General features: G+C 39.3%; 1 protein-coding gene across 1 annotated transcript in view; it reads left to right on the top strand.

The window, feature by feature from the left end:
* Positions 1–17,628, top strand: part of ADGRV1 (adhesion G protein-coupled receptor V1) — a gene marked incomplete at both ends in the record, with an annotated part of 526,225 nt that overhangs the window by 170,256 nt on the left and 338,341 nt on the right. The window contains 5 exons of the mRNA XM_079702360.1: positions 8,148–8,621; positions 11,589–11,732; positions 14,207–14,381; positions 15,075–15,210; positions 16,443–17,503. Of these exons, the coding sequence (XP_079558486.1) occupies positions 8,148–8,621; positions 11,589–11,732; positions 14,207–14,381; positions 15,075–15,210; positions 16,443–17,503 (1,990 nt within the window). The remainder of the gene's footprint in view (positions 1–8,147; positions 8,622–11,588; positions 11,733–14,206; positions 14,382–15,074; positions 15,211–16,442; positions 17,504–17,628) is intronic.

Raw genomic sequence — 17,628 nt, 5'->3', positions numbered from 1 at the left:
ACATTTCAAGAAAACATGGCTTGGAATCACTGCTGTAGACTGTTACTCTCTTAACATAGATCAATAGGCATATATTCTTTATTTTCAATATAATCGAGATGCTCTTGTAAATCATCAGCATATTCATTGAACAGATTCAAGGTTATCTGTTTGCTAGCAAAACATATTTTGTGAACTCCCTCTATAAACTTACCTCTTTTCCTGTATTGGTGATTAATTGTTACTTCCTCAGTTGAAACTTTATGGTTTGGAGGTAAAAAAATTCTTAGAAGATAAGTTTTTACAGATTTTGGGAGAGGGGAAATTCTTAATTTCTGAAATCTTAGATATCCTCTTTTTTTTTTTAAACATTCAATTTTCTCTCAAGTTTTTTTGTTTTTTTAAAAAAATCTTTATTGGAGTATAATTGCTTTACAATGGTGTAGATTCTGCTTCATAACAAAGTGAATCAGTTATACATATACATATATCGCGATACCTCTTCCCTCTTGTGTCTCCCTCCCTCCCAGCCTCCCTACCCGATCCCTCTGGGTGGTGAAAAAGCACCGAGCTGATCTCCCTGTGCTATGCGGCTGCTTCCCACTAGCTATCTGTTTTACATTACGTAGTGTATATATGTCCATGCCACTCTATCACTTTGTCCCAGCTTACACTTCCCCCTCCCCGTGTCCTCAAGTCCAATCTCTTGTAGGTCTGCATCTTTATTCCTGTCCTGCCCCTAGGTTCTTCAGAGCCATTTTTTTTTTAAGATTCCATATATATGTGTTAGCATACGGTATTTATTTTTCTCTTTCTGACTTACTTCACTCTGTATGACAGACTCTGGGTCCATCCACCTCACTACAAATAACTCAATTTCATTTCCTTTTATGGATGAGTAATATTCCATTGTCTATATGTGCCACATCTTCTTTATCCGTTCATCTGTTGATGGACACTTAGGTTGCTTCCATGTCCTGGCTATTGTAAATAGAGCTACAGTGAACATTGTGGTACATGACTCTTTTTGAATTATGGTTTTCTCAGGGTATATGCCCAGTAGTGGGATTGCTGGGTCGTATGGTAGTTCTATTTTTAGTTTTTTAAGGAACCTCCGTACTGTTCTCCAAAGTCCTCTGTATCAATTTACATTCCCACCAACAGTGCAGGAGGGTTCCCTTTTCTCCACGCCCTCTCCAGCATTTATTGTTTGTACATTTTTTGATGATGGCCGTTCTGATTGGTGTGAGATGATATCTCATTGTAGTTTTAATTTACATTTCTCTAATGATTAATGATGTTGAGCATCCTTTCATGTGTTTGTTATCAATCTGTATATCTTCTTTGGAGAAATGTCTGTTTAGGTCTTCTGCCCGTTTTTGAATTGGGTTGTTTGTTTTTTTGATATTGAGCTGCATGAGCTACTTGTAAATTTTGGAGATTAATCCTTTGTCAGTTGCTTCATTTGCAAATATTTTCTCCCATTCTGAGGGTTGTCTTTTTGTCTTGTTTATGGTTTCCTTTGCTGTGCAAAAGCTTTTAAATTTCTTTAGGTCCCATTTGTTTATTTTGTTTTTATTTCCATTTCTCTAGGAGGTGGGTCAGAAAGGATCTTCCTGTGATTTATGTCATGCAGTGTTCTGCCTATGTTTTCCTTTAAGAGTTTTATAGTGTATGGCCTTACATTTAACTCTTTAATCCATTTTCAGTTTATTTTTGTGTATGGTGCTAGGGAGTGTTCTAATTTCATTCTTTTACATGTAGCTGTCCAGTTTTCCCAGCACCACTTATTGGAGAGGCTGTCTTTTCTCCATTGTATATTCTTGTTTCCTTTATTAAAGATAAGGTGACCATATGTGCATGGGTTTATCTCTGGGCTTTCTATCCTGTTCCATTAATCTGTGTTTCTGTTTTTGTGCCAGTACCATACTGTCTTGATTACTGTAGCTTTGTAATATAGTCTGAAGTCAGGGAGCCTGATTCCTCAAGCTCCGTTGTTTGTTCTCAAGATTGCTTTGGCTATTCGGGGTCTTTTGTGTTTCCATACAAATTGTGAAATTTTTTGTTCTACTTCTGTGAAAAATGCCATTGGTAGTTTGATAGGGATTGCATTGAATCTGTAGTTTGCTTTGGGTAGTAGAGTCATTTTAACAATGTTGATTCTTCCAATCCAAGAACACGGTATATCTCTCCATCTATTTGTATCATCTTTAATTTCCTTCATCAGTGTTTTATAGTTTTCTGCATACAGGTCTTTTGTCTCCTTAGGTAGGTTTATTCCTAGGAATTTTATTCTTTTTGTTACAATGGTAAATGGGAGTGTTTCCTTAATTTCACTTTCAGATTTTTCATCATTAGTGTATAGGAATGCAAGAGATTTCTGTTCATTAATTTTGTATCCTGCTACTTTACCAAATCCATTGATTAGCTTTAGTTGTTTTCTGGTAGCATATTTAGGATTCTCTATGTATAGTATCATGTCATCTGCAAACAGTGAGAGCTTTAATTTTTCTTTTCCAATTTGGATTCTTTTTTTTTTTTTTGCTGTACGCGGGCCTCTCAGGGTCGCAGCCTCTCCCGTTGCGGATCACAAGCTCCGGATGCACAGGCCCAGCGGCCATGGCTCACCGGCCCAGCCGCTCCACGGCATGCGGGATCCTCCCAGACCGGGGCACGAACCCGCGTCCCCCGCATCGGCAGGCGGACTCCCAACCACTGCGCCACCAGGGAAGCCCTGGATTCCTTTTATTTCTTTTTCTTCTCTGATTGCCATCGTGAAAACTTCCAAAACACTGTTGAATAATTGTGGTGAGAGTGGGCAACCTTGTTTTGTTCCTGATCAGAGTGGAAATGGTTTCAGTTTTTCACCATTGAGGATGATGTTGGCTGTGGGTTTGTCATATATGGCCTTTATTATGTTGAGGTAAGTTCCCTCTCTGCCTACTTTCTGGTGGGTTTTTATCATAAATGGGTGTTGAATTTTGTCGAAAGCTTTTTCTGCATCTATTGAGATGATCATATGGTTTTTCTCCTTCAGTTTTTTAATATGGTGTATCACATTGATTGGTTTGCATATATTGAAGAATCCTTGCATTCCTGGGATAAACCCCACTTCATCATTGTGTATGATCCTTTCAATGTGCTGTTGGATTCTGTTTGCTAGTATTTTGTTGAGGATTTTTGCATCTATGTTCATCAGTGATATTGGCCTGTAGTATTCTTTCTTGGTGATGTCTTTGTCTGGTTTTCGTATCAGGGTGATGGTGGCCTCGTAGAATGAGTTTGGGAGTGTTCCTCCCTCTGCTATATTTTGGAAGAGTTTGAGAAGGATAGGTGTTAGCTCTTCTCTAAATGTTTGGTAGAATTCACCTGTGAAGCCATCTGGTCCTGTTCTTTTGTTTGTTGGAAGATTTTTTAATCGCAGTTTCAGTTTCAGTGCTTGTAATTGGTCTGTTTATATTTCTGTTTTTCGTGGTTCAGTCCCGGAAGGTTGTGCTTTTCTAAAACTTTGTCCATTTCTTCCAGGTTGGCCATTTTATTGGCATATAGTTGCTTGTAGTAATCTCTCATGATCCTTTGTATTTCTGCAGTGTCAGTTGTTACTTCTCTTTTTCATTTCTAATTCTATTGGTTTGAGTCTTCTCCCTTTTTTTCTTAATGAGTCTGGGTAATGGTTTATCAATTTTGTTTATCTTCTCAAAGAACCGGCTTTTAGTTTTATTGATCTTTGCTGTTGTTTCCTTCATTTCTTTTTCATTTATTTCTGATGTGATCTTCATGATTTCTTTCCTTTTGCTAACTTAGGGGTTTTTTTGTTCTTTCTCTAATTGCTTTAGGTGTAAGGTTAGGTTGTTTATTTGAGATCTTTCTTGTTTCTTAAGATAGGATTGTATTGCTATAAACTTCCCTCTTAGAACTGCTTATGCTGCATCCCGTAGGTTTTGGGTCGTTGTGTTTTCATTGTCATTTGTTTCTAGGTATTTTTTGATTTCCTCTTTGATTTCTTCAGTGATCTCTTGGTTAATTAGTAATGTATTGTTTAGCCTCCACGTATTTGTATTTTTAACAGATTATTTTCCTGTAACTGATATGTAGTCTCATAGCGTTGTGGTAGGAAAAGATACTTGATATGATTTCAATTTTCTTAAATTTAGCAAGGCTTGATTTGTGACCCAAGATATGATCTATCCTGGAGAATGTTCCATGAGCACTTGAGAAGAAAGTGTATTCTGTTGTTTTTGGATGGAATGTCCTATAAATATCAATTAAGTCCATCTTGTTTAATGTATCATTTAAAGCTTGTGTTTCCTTATTTATTTTCATTTTGGATGATTTGTCAATTGGTGAAAGTGAGGCATTAAAGTCCCCTACTATGATTGTATTACTGTCAATTTCCCCTTTTATGGCTGTTAGCATTTGCCTTATGTATTGAGGTGCTCCTATGTTGGGTGCCTAAATATTTACAATTGTTATATCTTCTTCTTGGATTGATCCCTTGATCATTATGTAGTGTCCTTCTTTTTCTCTTGTAATAGTTTTTGTTTTAAAGTCTGTTTTGTCTGATATGAGAATTACTACTACAGCTTTCTTTTGGTTTCCATTTGCATGGAGTTTCTTTTTCCATCCCCTCACTTGCAGTCTGTATGTGTCCCTAGGTCTGAAATGGGTCTCTTGTAGACAGCATATATAAGGGTCTTGTTTTTGTATTCATTCAGCCAATCTGTGTCTTTTTGTTGGAGCATTTAATCCATTTACATTCAAGGTGATTATCAATACGTATGTTCCTATTACCATTTTCTTAATTGTTTTGGGTTTGTTTTTGTGGGTCTTTTCCTTCTCCTGTGTTTCCTGCCTAGAGAAGTTCCTTTAGCATTTGTTGTAATGATGGTTTGGTGGTGCTGAATTCTCTTAGGTTTTCCTTCTCTGTAAAGGTTTTAATTTCTTCGTCGAATCTGAGTGAGATCCTTGCTGGGTAGAGTAATCTTGGTTGTAGGTTTTTCCCTTTCATCACTTTAAATATGTCCTGCCACTCCCTTCTGGCTTTCAGAGTTTCTGCTGAAAGATCCGCTGTTAACCTTATGGGGATTCCCTTGTGTGTGAATTGTTGCTTTTCCCTTGCTGCTTTTAATATGTTTTCTTTGTATTTAATTTTTGATAGTTTGATTAATACGTGTCTTGGCGTGTTTCTCCTTGGATTTATCCTGTATGGGACTCTCTGTGTTTCCTGGACTTGATTAACTATTTCCTTTCCCATATTAGGGAAGTTTTCAACTGTAGTCTCTTGAAATATTTTCTCAGTCCCTTTCTTTTTCTCTTCTGGGACCCGTATAATTAGGATGTTGGTGCATTTAATGTTGTCCCAGAGGTCTCTGAGGCTATCCTCAGTTCTTTTCATTCTTCTTTCTTTATTCCTCTCTACGGTAGTTATTTCCAGTACTTTATCTTCCAGGTCACGTATCCATTCTTCTGCCTCAGTTATTCTGCTACTGATTCCTTCTAGAGAATTTTTGATTTCATTTAGTGTGTTGTTCATCATTGTTTGTTTGCTCTTTAGTTCTTCTAGGCCCTTGTTAAACATTTCTTGTATTTTCTCCATTCTGTTTCCAAGATTTTGGATCATCTTTACTGTCATTATTCTGAATTCTTTTTCTGGTAGACCGCTTATTTCCTCTTCATTTGTTAGGTCTCATAGGTTTTTTCCTTGCTCCCTCATCTGCTGTGTTTCTCTGTCTTCTCATTTTGCTTAATTTACTGTGTTTGTGGTCTCCTTTTCACAGGCTGCAGGTTCGTAGTTCCTGTTGTTTTTGGTGTCTGCCCCAGTGGCTAAGGTTGGTTCAGTGGGTTGTGTAGGCTTCTTGGTGGAGGGGACTAGTGCCTGTTTTCTGGTGGATGAGGCTGTATCTTGTCTTTCTGGTGGGCAGGTCTGCATCTGGTGGTGTGTTTTGGGGTGTCTGTGACCTTATTATGATTTTAGGCAGCCTCTCTGCTAATGGGTGGGTTTGTGTTCTTGTCTTGCTAGTTGTATGGCATAGGGGTCCAGCACTTCAGTTTGCTGGTTGTTTAGTGGAGCTGGATCTTGTCGTTGAGATGAAGATGTCTGGGAGATGTTCGCCATTTGATATTACGTGGTGCTGGGAGGTTTCTGGTGGACCAGTGTCGTGAACTTGGCTCTCCCACCTCAGACGTACCGCCCTGACACCTGGCCAGAGCACCAAGACCCTGTCATCCACACGGCTCAGAATAAAAGGGAGAAAGAAAGAAAGAAAGAAAGAAAAGAATAAAATAAAGTTATTAAAATAAAAAATAATTATTAAAAATAAAAAAATGTTTATCAGGTAATTTAAAAAAAAGGAAGAAAGAAAGAGCAATCAAACCAAAAGAAAAATCCACCAATGATAACAAACGCTAACAACTGTACTAAAAAAAAAAACAAAAACGGACAGACAGAACTCTAGGACAAATGGTAAAAGCAAAGCTATACAGACAAAAATCACACACAGAAGCCTACACATACACACTCACAAAAAGAGAAAAAGGAAAAATATATATATATTGTTGCTCCCAAAGTCCACCTCCTCAATTTGGGAAGATTCGTTGTCTATTCAGGTATTCCGCAGAGGCAGGGTACATCAAGTTGACTGTGGAGATTTAATCCACTGCTCCTGAGGCTGCTGGGAGAGATTTCCCTTTCTCATCTTTGTTCGCACAGCTCCTGGGGTTCAGCTTTGGATTTGGCCCTGCCTCTGTGTGTAGGTCGCCTGAGGGCATCTCTTCTTTGCCCAGACAGGACGGGGTTAAAGGAGCAGCTGATTCAGGGGCTCTGGCTCACTCAGGCCGGGGAGAGGGAGGGCTACGGATACGGGGCGAGCCTGTGGCGGCAGAGGCCGGCGTGACGTTGCACCAGACTGAGGCGTGCCGTGTGTTCTCCCGGGGAAGTTGTCCCTGGATCACGGGACCCTGGCAGTGGTGGGCTGTACAGGCTCCCAGGAGGGGCGGTGTGGAGAGTGACCTGTGCTCGCACACAGGCTTCTTGGTGGCTGCAGCAGAAGCCTTAGCGTCTCATGCCCCTGTCTGGGGTCTGCGCTGATAGCCGTGACTCGCACCTGTCCCTGGAGCTCGTTTAGGTAGCACCCTTAATCCCCTTTCCTCGTGTACCAGGAAACAAAGAAGCAAGGAAAAGTCTCTTGCCTCTTAGGCAGGTCCAGGCTTTTTCCCGTACTCCCTCCCGACTAGCTGTGGTGCATTAACTCCTTCAGGCTGTGTTCATGCAGCCAACCCCAGTCCTCTCCCTGGGATCTGATCTCTGAAGCCCGAGCCTCAGCTCCCAGCCCCCACCTGCCCTGGCCGGTGAGCAGACAAGCCTCTCGGGGAGACCGATCCTCTGTCGGAATCTCTCCGCTTTGCCCTCCGCACCCCTGTTGCTGTGCTCTCCTCCGCGGCTCCAAAGCTTCCCCCCTCCGCCCCCCGCAGTGTCCCCCCCCCCCCCGCCCCGCAAAAGGGCTTCCTAGTGTGTGGAAACCTTTCCTCCTTCACGGCTCCCTCCCAGAGGTGCAGGTCCCGTCCCTATTCTCTTGTCTCTGTTTATTCTTTTTTCTTTTGCCCTGCCCAGGTACATGGGAAGTTTCTTGCCTTTTGGGAGGTCTGAGGTCTTCTGCCAGCGTCCAGTAGGTGTTCTGTAGGAGTTGTTCTACATGTAGATGTATTTCTGATGTATTTGTGGGGAGGAAGGTGATCTCCATGTCTTACTCTTCCGCCATCTAGAAGCTCCTCCTCTATATTCTCTTTTTATTAAAAACAAACAAAAACAAATTTCAAGGTGAATGTCAGATTATCTACTTTTTACCTTCAAATATTATCTGTGGTTCACTATTGAATGTATTTGTGTTACTTGGTATTTTAAAGTTAACTTGTTTATCTTTTCAAATTATGTTATTTTAGAAGCAGGTGAAATGAAATTTTATAATCCTGTCTTGCAAACTGCATACAACAGCCTGAAAGAGTTAAGATCCTTTCTAAATTACCTAACTACTTGGAAAGTTTCACTTGGAATATAATGATGCACACTTAATTGTTTTTGTATATAGTAGAGGAAAACTAATTTAAAGGATTTTTGATTCAATATACTGAATTGTATAACTTTGTTGGGTCTTTTTTTCCTTTTATTTTAGGTTTACTGGGAATTAAGCAGTGAGTTTGATATTACTGGAGACTTTCTGTCTACAAAAGGATTTTTCACCATTGCTGATGGAGAAAGTGAGGCCAGCTTTGATGTTAACTTGCTACCAGATGATGTACCTGAGATAGAGGAAGTTTATGTGATTCAGCTTGTTTCTGTAAAGGGAGGAGCAGAACTTGATCCAGAAAAATGCATCACACAGTTCTCTGTTTCTGCAAATGATGACCCACATGGGGTATTTGCCCTGTATTCAGATCACCAGTCCATACTTATTGGACAGAACCTTAGTAGATTCATCCAAATTAATGTAACCCGGCTTGCTGGAACATTTGGAGATGTGACTGTTGGATATCGAATATCATCTGATCCTAAAAAGCAGTCTGTTGTTACTGAAAATGCAGAGAAGCAGCTGGTGGTCGAAGATGGCACCAGATATAAGGTGGACACAGTGTCAGTCAAGAGTCAGGTTTGTAGCATTTCTTTAATTTCCTGATCATTGCAATAAAACTCCTTCAAGAAAGCCCTAGTTAATCTCATGATCAGTTTAAAGTCTTATTCTGATATTTAAATGGAGCCATGAAAAATGCCTTAGAAAATGCATACTAGTTATTGGATAATACATATACTGGAGTATTTGCAGATTATAAGTAAATAAGTATATTCTTATTTGGAGATAAAGTATTTTTGTCTAGATAGTAGCAGGCACTTATTTAGTACTTCAGAGTTCCAGAAATTGTTCCAAGTGCTACACACACACACACACACACACACACACACACACACACACACTGGATGCTTGTTGAAGGGAAGATATTTGTATACTTCCTAGGACAGCAGACTGTTCTGCCGACATATCAGGTGAGGGTGCTAGGAATACATGGATTTTCTGTGGGTCAAATAGATACCTAGCAGTCTTTCTCAGTCTGATCCACAGAAAGTGATTTGAGCAACTGTTTTCATCCTCCCAAGAAGATAACTAGTATCATTCCATATGCATGGCAGAGAAGTTAATTTATTTCATACATGAGATGTATTATAGCTGTGAGGATTAATTATCTTATGGTTGAGAAAGTCTGTACCAGAGGACACTTTTAGATTATCTCCTGTGGTGGTACCTGGGACATTTTGAAGGATGGTAGTCCTCTTTTCATTTTACTTTGAAAACTTAATGATATAGTTGATAAAGATACTTAGCTTTCTTAATACCTGTTTGAATTATCTGTGGATTTCTTAATATCTGTTTTGAAGCTCTATTATTTTTATGATTTCTGTCTATTTTCAATAAAGAGTAACAAAAGTTTACTAGCTTACAATATATGAAAGCTTCCTCTTATTTGCTTACTTTAACATCTTTCATTAGTGTATTTAAATTTACATGGGTTCCTTCTGTCTCTTACATTCCACTATGTGTGGTGTAGACTACACATAGATTATTATGTGAGTTGGTCTTCCAAGGTGGCTATTTAGGGCAATGTGTGACATGCGCATAAACTGAGGGAAGGATTTTTCCAGCGGTCCCTTTCTCACCTCACACCCTGGGTGTAATGCATTGCTCTTTAAAGTTTGGGATGTTAGTTACAAGTTACATATAGATCTACCTGATCTACTACCCTGATAAAAATTAAGACTTCGGACAGGTCTGCCACAGAGAAGGACCTTCAAGTGGGTCTTGGGACAGAATGAGTTTCCATTAGGCTCTGAAAACTGGAAGACTCTTGATGTTGGTTTAACATGAGGACCAGGGTGTGAACAATTACCTCACCTGGGTAACAACAGACTTCTCAGATGAAGTACTCACTGATGATAAGAATCATTGGCACGATAAAGAAACAAGTCTACGTTTAAAAGAATTTAAGTTAGAATGCAAGATAAGATTATATTCATGGCTGTCATTTATTCAGATATTTATTGAGCACTTGCTATGTGTCAGTCATTGTGAGAAGCACAGCAGCTACAATGATCACAAAGACATAATCTCTGTTGTCAGGTTGCTCCCTGTCTAGTGCAGGAGAAGGCCCTTGAACAGCCAATTATAAAAGCAAGCAGATAAGCAGTGTTCAAGATGCACACAGGATATTATGGGGCTGTAAACTCCATTTGTGCCCAGAGCCATCAAGAATGATGGGAAATACGTAGAATAGTATTGGTGATGCAGTCCTGGATCAGGGACATGGAAGGGCAAAACATAACACCCTCAACTCCTAAAAACCTTCAAGGTCCTTTTAAAATTAGTCTACCTGCTTTTCTTCTGTAGGCAAACCAGCGTTTCTCCAAATCCACCTTTATTCCTGTTCAACTTTAATGTTTAATTACTGCACCTTGGGGACCTGTCACACTCCACAAGTCTGTGTGCTGCACGGGCCCATGAACAGAAAAGTTGGGTAGGAAGGCACAAATGCCTGGGAGCTTTGAGCTGACATCTGGCCGTTCATTCTTTAGGAAATAGGGACAAAAAAATCCTTAGCTGTCCAGCCAGTGAACTGCATGGGGAAGGGGCACACCCTTCAAGGAGAGGAGGGAGGCACATGATTGAAGTCAGGACACCATGATTTATTTCTGTTTCCTCAGCACTTGATCTATGCTTCACATTCAGTGAATGTGATTTTGAAAAAATGACGATTGATTGAATGAATAAAACATCTGTTCCCCTCATGTTGCACATTTGAAACCACTATAGTACATATTTTACACATTTAGAGGGTGTGATATGTGTTTAAGTACATTACATTTAAAAGAACAGACTTCACAGAAATGGTTATTTGTACATTCAATAAAGATGTACAGAGTTGTTAGTAATATTCCAGGTTACAGGGGCCTATCCATTATCAATAACAAGGTTTCTATGGAAAAATGTATTATATCAATAAGTGTTAAAAAAATCTTTTAAAGTAATACCAGGTTTTAAATTCAGAATTTCTCTATTTTGTTGGATTCTAAAACTTTGAAAATTGGTAGTCTAATACATGGTGTTAGTAGTCTTTATTTGTCCAAAGTATTCAAATAATCAGTACACCTAAATCATTATCTGTTTTAAGTAACTGTCATTAGAGCTCTTAGTTTCTACCCAATGAAAAGGGAGAAAGTGAGTTTTGCTGGTTTTAGGAGCTGACACTGTTCACCAGTGAGCTCTTTCCATTCCTGTGGCACATGATTCTATCACTAATACTACTTCTGAGATTCTCATCATTCTTCAGGTCATTTGGGCACACAGAGAGTATTTGCAGATTTGTGTTTTTTTAATATTGTATGGCTCTCAGTGTTAGCGTCAAAGTCTTCCTGCTGGTGCTTTGTTTTGTAACATGGGGGAAAGGGCATATACTGATGAAACCCATACAAAAGGAGGAAAGTGCTAATGACTCATTTCAATTGTCAGTATTTTTTTTGAAAATTATTTTTTGCTATTAAAAAAGTCATTGATACCGTTTGTATATAGGTCTTCCTACCCCTGGGCTCTAATTTCACCTTGCAACTGGTGACTGTGATGCTTGTTGGTGGAAGTTTCTATGGCATGCCAAGAATTCTCCAGGAAGCAAAATCTGCCATCCTTCCAGTCCCTGAGAAAGCTGCCAATTCTCAGGTAATTGGCCCTGGGTGTGGTACTACCCCGGAACCACTAGAGGGCAGCTCTTACAGGAAGGACTAAGATTCTTAGAATTTCTTAAGATTCACTATTTTCTTAAATCTAAGTAATTCTATGAATATCAAAGTAGACAGTGCGGATACACTGTATGAAAATGATTTGTCAATTTTCGACATTAGATAGAAAAATATATCTCCTTTCTGGAGTTTTAGAAAGTTTCTGTCTTTTAGAATGTAAGGTACAGAATTTTAAAATTAATTAATTAATTAGGTTTTGGCTGCATTGGGTCTTCATTGCTGCGCGTGGGCTTTCTCTAGTTGTGGCGAGTGGGGGCTGCTCTTCGTTGCGGTGCGCGGGCTCTAGGCACTCGGGCTTCAGTAGTTGTGGCTTACGAGCTCTAGAGCGCAGACTCAGTAGTTGTGGCACACGGGCTTAGTTGCTCCGCGGCATGTGGGATCTTCCCGGACCAGGGCTCGAACCCGTGTCCCCTGCCTTGGCAGGCGAATTCTTAACCACTGCACCACCAGGGAAGTCCTAGAATTTTTAAAATAACAGTCACCTAGAGTCAAAACTTCAGGTTTTTTCTTGAAGATGAATATTTAACATTGAGGTATTTTATGCTAAATAATTAAAATTAGAATGAAACGTCAGTTCATATTTCAGACTTTCTCATTTACTAAGATTGTAAATATTTAACTTGTGGGGCTCTTTTTACTGTGGCAAGTTTGTTCTGATGTAGGTTAATGCTAGTGGTGCACCTAAGTATTTGAATCTTCTACCTGAGTTCATTTTAGGGAGGATTGTTCCCTAATCACTTTATAAATTCACATGAGAGCAAAGAATACCTTGAGGGCTTTGCTTCCTGTGTAGGCCAATTCTGTCGATATAGGAACAAGACAGGGCTCCTGTCTCTGGCTACGGTAATGTGTGTATTTTATAAACCATAATAAGGGATAAGCATGCATCCTACTCCTTCAGGTGGGAGTTCCTTCAGTTCCTTGACCAGGATGTGGAATCTGTGCAGGAGGGGCAGGAGTGTGGGCAGATCTGGCCACCAGCTTGTGTAACAGGGTCTCTGGCCATTAAGGGGATGCTCTTCAGTTACTCCCACCTGGGCTGCTTCTCCCCACGGAATGAATTTGCTGTGCTCCCTAAAGTGGAATCCACCAGCATTAAAATTAACTGAGAGGAATTGTCTTGTTTCTGCACCTCCTCTGCTCAAGAAGGAAAGAGGGTATAGAATTTAATGCTTTGACATTTTGTTACCTTCTTTTTGTTCACAGGTTGTTATAACAAAGATTCCTTTCAACCTGAGTCCTTTGTTTGGTGTAGTAAACTATTTTCTTCTCCTTGTCCATGCATGTTGTCACAACATTATGTCACGTCAAAGGGCCAGATCAGAGCCAGTCATGGAGTATTCCTGTCCTTGGTGTATCCTCTGTACTCCTTACCAGTATTTGTATGTGGGGTGTGTGTGTGTGTGTGTGTGTGTGTGTGTGTGTGTGTGTGTGTGTGTGTGATGTGCCTAGGACACTTTCAAACAGCCTCTAGCCATTTGGCAAGCATGAGCTCAGATATGCCAAAGATTTTGGCAATTGCTAACCGGTAGCCTCACTGTAATAAGGGATCTAGGCTGGTGTCAAATTGAAGTTGTTGTTGTTTTTTCTTTTCTGTGGCTTCAGAAGCTGTCCTGTGGCACCCTCTCACACTTTCTGCTACTCTCCATTCCAATTTAAAATGGGGAGAATGAGTCTTAATATAGAACTGTTGATCCTATGGTATTCCAAATTTATAGATATTGGGACCAGAGAGGTAAACTGAGTTGTCTAAATAAAAATGTGAAGCCAGGAATCTGGTTTTATTCTTATTCTTTGACCAGAACTTATTTTATCTATAAATCCCAGGGTACCCTGGGAAGGTTGCCCTGAAAATCAGATCTTACTTGGTGTGGATGAAAAAGATTGTTATTTAAAAGAAATCTTTGAGGGTTTCTGATCCTCAAAAAAAAGATATTGTATTGAATCAAAGAGCTGAAAAGAAACTTAATAGAAAATCTAATTCATGGTACTCACTTTATAAATAAAGAATTTATTATTATACCTTAGAAAGAAGTCAGATTTCAGTTCTAGACAAATTAGGTTCTATAAAGACCCATGAACAAATATATTAAAATGCCATTTTTAATCTTTCCTTTCATTTAACCATAATTAAAATTATATTTTTAGATATTGTTAATTCAGGAGTTTACATTTTGATAGAAAAATAAAGCTATAAACTATAATCAGCATTATAAAATAGAATAAATTTTCAAATTTCACATGTCATTTCTTAAATACTACTGTTTAATTGAATATATTTTAGAACAGGGAAATATACTGTGTAAACAAAGAGAAAGTTGACTTTTAACCCACTCTTCAGAAAACAAGATCCTTTAGAGAGAAATAAAATGTTCTAAGCATGTTTTTCCTCAGGTTGGATTTGAGTCTACTGCTTTTCCACTCATGGACATCACCGCCGGAACAAGCCAAGTTGTGATTTCTAGGAGAGGCACGTATGGCTCTCTCAGGGTTTCCTGGGCGGCTGGATATGTTCCTGTGTTAAAAATCCCCGAATTCGTTGTTGTTGGCAATATGACCCCCGAAGTGGGTGAGTTGTGGCTTTTCTAGGATTTTCCCTGTAGAACATGGAAATGTGTAATTGGCCTCTAATTTTCCTGGATCCTCTTTACTCTGGGCAGTGAGCTATTTGCCTTCTCTGGACAGTGAGCTATTTGCCTTCTAATACAGTCCTCTCAGATTTAAGTGATCAGAATTTCACAGGCTGCTTGGTGAGAATGAGAGGAACTTTATTCGTTCAAATGGAAAACTTCATACCTCACCTGGAAATAATGGTCACTAAGCAGACTACTCTGTTTATACCTGAGGAGTTTTGTTAAAAGTAGTTCTAAAAACCTAATGTGGCCCATACGATAATCAAAAAAGACACACCTTTATATCCATTTACATGTTCATCTGAATATTTCTGACAGTTGAGCAGCTGTTATTTCATCTACTTTATTTTTAGTTATACCATAAGCTCTGTGAGGATCAGTGAGATGCAAAAGTTAGATGGTTTGACCTCTACCTTGTAAAGTAGCCATGATTAAAGGCAAGGTGTGTGTGGTCTACGGAGCTTCCTCTATTTACACTCCTTCCCCCACTGACTTTTTTAATGTTTTACCTTTTGTAGACTGTCATAGAATTTTGGGAAAGGAAAGATTTCACTATATTTTTAAGAGTTGAATCCCAATTTAAGAACTCAGAAATGAAACCCAACTTACCGTTTCATGTTCCCTGTCAGGGAGTCTTTCATTTTCCCATGGAGAAGAAAGTAAAAGAGTCTTGCTGTGGAGTTTTCCTAGCCCTGGTCGGCCAGAGGCCTTTGTCATTCACCTCTCAGGAGTGCAGAGCAGTGCCCCTGGTGGGGCTCAGCTTCGGTAAGACCAACTTGATTTTCAGTCAAGAAAGTCTCTGAGGAGTAAGCTGGAATTTACCAGTTGAAACAAACAAAAAAAGACACAAGGATCTCTCTCCTTGAAGCAGAGGTGAAAACAGTTTTAGTGTAGAGCAATATATGGTCTGCATTGCCAAAGATGCCACCACCCACTGCTTGCTTGAAGAGCGTTTATCATGACCTCTCACTCAAGAACTTTGGCCTGAGGTGACATCTCCGAAAAGAACCATGATGGCAAAGCCACCTATTTTTAAAGGAAGCTGTCTTCAGAAAGGTAGCCAAAAATACCTGATTTCTCCAAGAGATAAAGAGTAAGAATAAGAAATCATAGTAGGATAATAATGTGACTTGAACTAGTAGTTCTTTTGAGTTTAATTTATATCAGTATATTTGCAAATAAATATGTCCTGGTCAAAAGCAATTGACTTTTCTCATATGTGGGATGGACTTGATCAGAACAGCAGAGGACCGATCTTAGAGCCAGACTCCTGGGTTTAATCCTGGCTGTGTCACTTACTTTCTGTGTGACTTTGGGAAAGTTACTTGATCTTTCTGTACTTTAGTTTACTTATTTGGAAACTGGGGAAAAAGTGTGGGCAAAACCAGTGTGTGTTCAAGTGTGTTTATATACATATTTATGTATGGGAGATATTGGTTGGTGGAATCCAATATGGCTTTTGATTATACATATGCCATTCAAAAAGTGTTTGGACACAACGTATTTTAGGTTAACAAATTCACATACCTTTAACAATAACAATAATAGCCAAGAGGTTTTTTTATGTCTTATTTTTAAATTTTATTGAAGTATAGTTGATTTACAATGTTGTGTTAATTTCTACTGTACAGCACAGTGATTCAGGCTAACAGTTTTATAGTGCTTACCCTAGGCCAGGCATTGCCCTCCTCCTCTCTCCATATATATATACATACATACATATATATATATATATATATATATATATATATATATATGTATATATATATATATGGACCTTGTTAGGTCCTATCACCTGTGACTGCAGCTCCTGTTCTTACCTTTCTTGTGCTCTGGTATATTCAACAATAAGTAAATAGGGTTTTATGGAATTTGAAAGGGCATGTCATTTTTAAGATGTCCTCATGAGCAGTATCTTAAGTGTGTGAAAGATGAATCTCTACAGTGGTATTCCTATTTTTCATCAGTTCTCTCATGGTTTAATTTTTTTTTTCCAGATCAGGTTTCACCGTTGCTGAAATTGAACCAATGGGAGTCTTTCAATTTTCCCCTAGTTCAAGAAATATCATAGTGTCAGAGGATACACAGGTGGTCAGATTACATGTACAAAGACTGTTTGGGTTCCACGGGGATCTTATTGAAGTTTCCTATCAGACAACTGCAGGAAGGGCAAAGCCCCTGGAAGACTTTGAGCCTGTTCAGAATGGGGGGCTGCTTTTCCAAAAATTCCATGCTGAGGTTGATTTTGAAATAACTATTATTGATGATGAGCTTCCTGAGATAGAAGAAATTTTTTACATTAATCTAACTTCAGTAGAAATTAAAGGATTACAAAAATTTGATGCTAATCGGAGACCTCGCCTGAATCTAGATTTCAGTGTGGCAGTGATCACAATATTGGATAATGATGACCTGGCAGGAATGGATGTTTCTTTCCCCAAGACAACTGTGGCTGTAGCAACGGACACAGCTCTTCCTCTAAAAACTGACTCCTCTACCACACACCCTGACCCAACCAAGATAACTGCCATTCCACAGCCAACCGGAGTGGTGTCTCCCATCCCTGAGAACCTTGTCACCCTTCCTGGTACGTCTGCTGGGCCCACTGTAACTGCAGATGTTTCCATTCATGGAACGTTTAGTCTTGGGCCATCTGTTGTTTATGTCGAAGAAGAAATGAAGAATGGCACGTTTAACGCTGCAGAAGTTCTTGTCCGAAGAACTGGTGGGTCTACTGGTGATGTCAGTGTAACAGTTAAGACTTTTGGTGAAAGATCTGCTCAGAAGGAACCAAATGCATTGCCCTTTCCTGACATCCATGGGACTTCCAGCCTAACATGGGCAACCGAAGAAGAAGATTTTGAAGAGCAAACTCTTATCCTTACATTTGTAGATGGAGAAAGAGAACGTAAAGTATTCGTTCAAATTTTGGATGATGATGAGCCTGAGGGACAAGAATTCTTCTACGTGTTTCTCACAGACCCACAAGGTGGAGCACAGATTGTGAAGGGAAAGGATGACAGTGGGTTTGCAGCTTTTGCCATGATCATTATTACAGGTATATATTTGGAGTGATGGAGTTAAAAATGTACTTTTGTGATACAGAATTTGTAATAAGATCATTCTATCTTTAAGAAGGTGAATTACTTGACTCACCCATAGTGAATCATTAAAATTTTGTTT

This window comes from Hyperoodon ampullatus, assembly GCF_949752795.1.
Source record: "Hyperoodon ampullatus genome assembly, chromosome: 4".
Lineage (NCBI taxonomy): Eukaryota > Metazoa > Chordata > Mammalia > Artiodactyla > Ziphiidae > Hyperoodon > Hyperoodon ampullatus.
The sequence above is the reverse complement of the archived record's forward strand: the minus strand, read 5'-3'. Positions and strand labels throughout refer to the sequence as shown.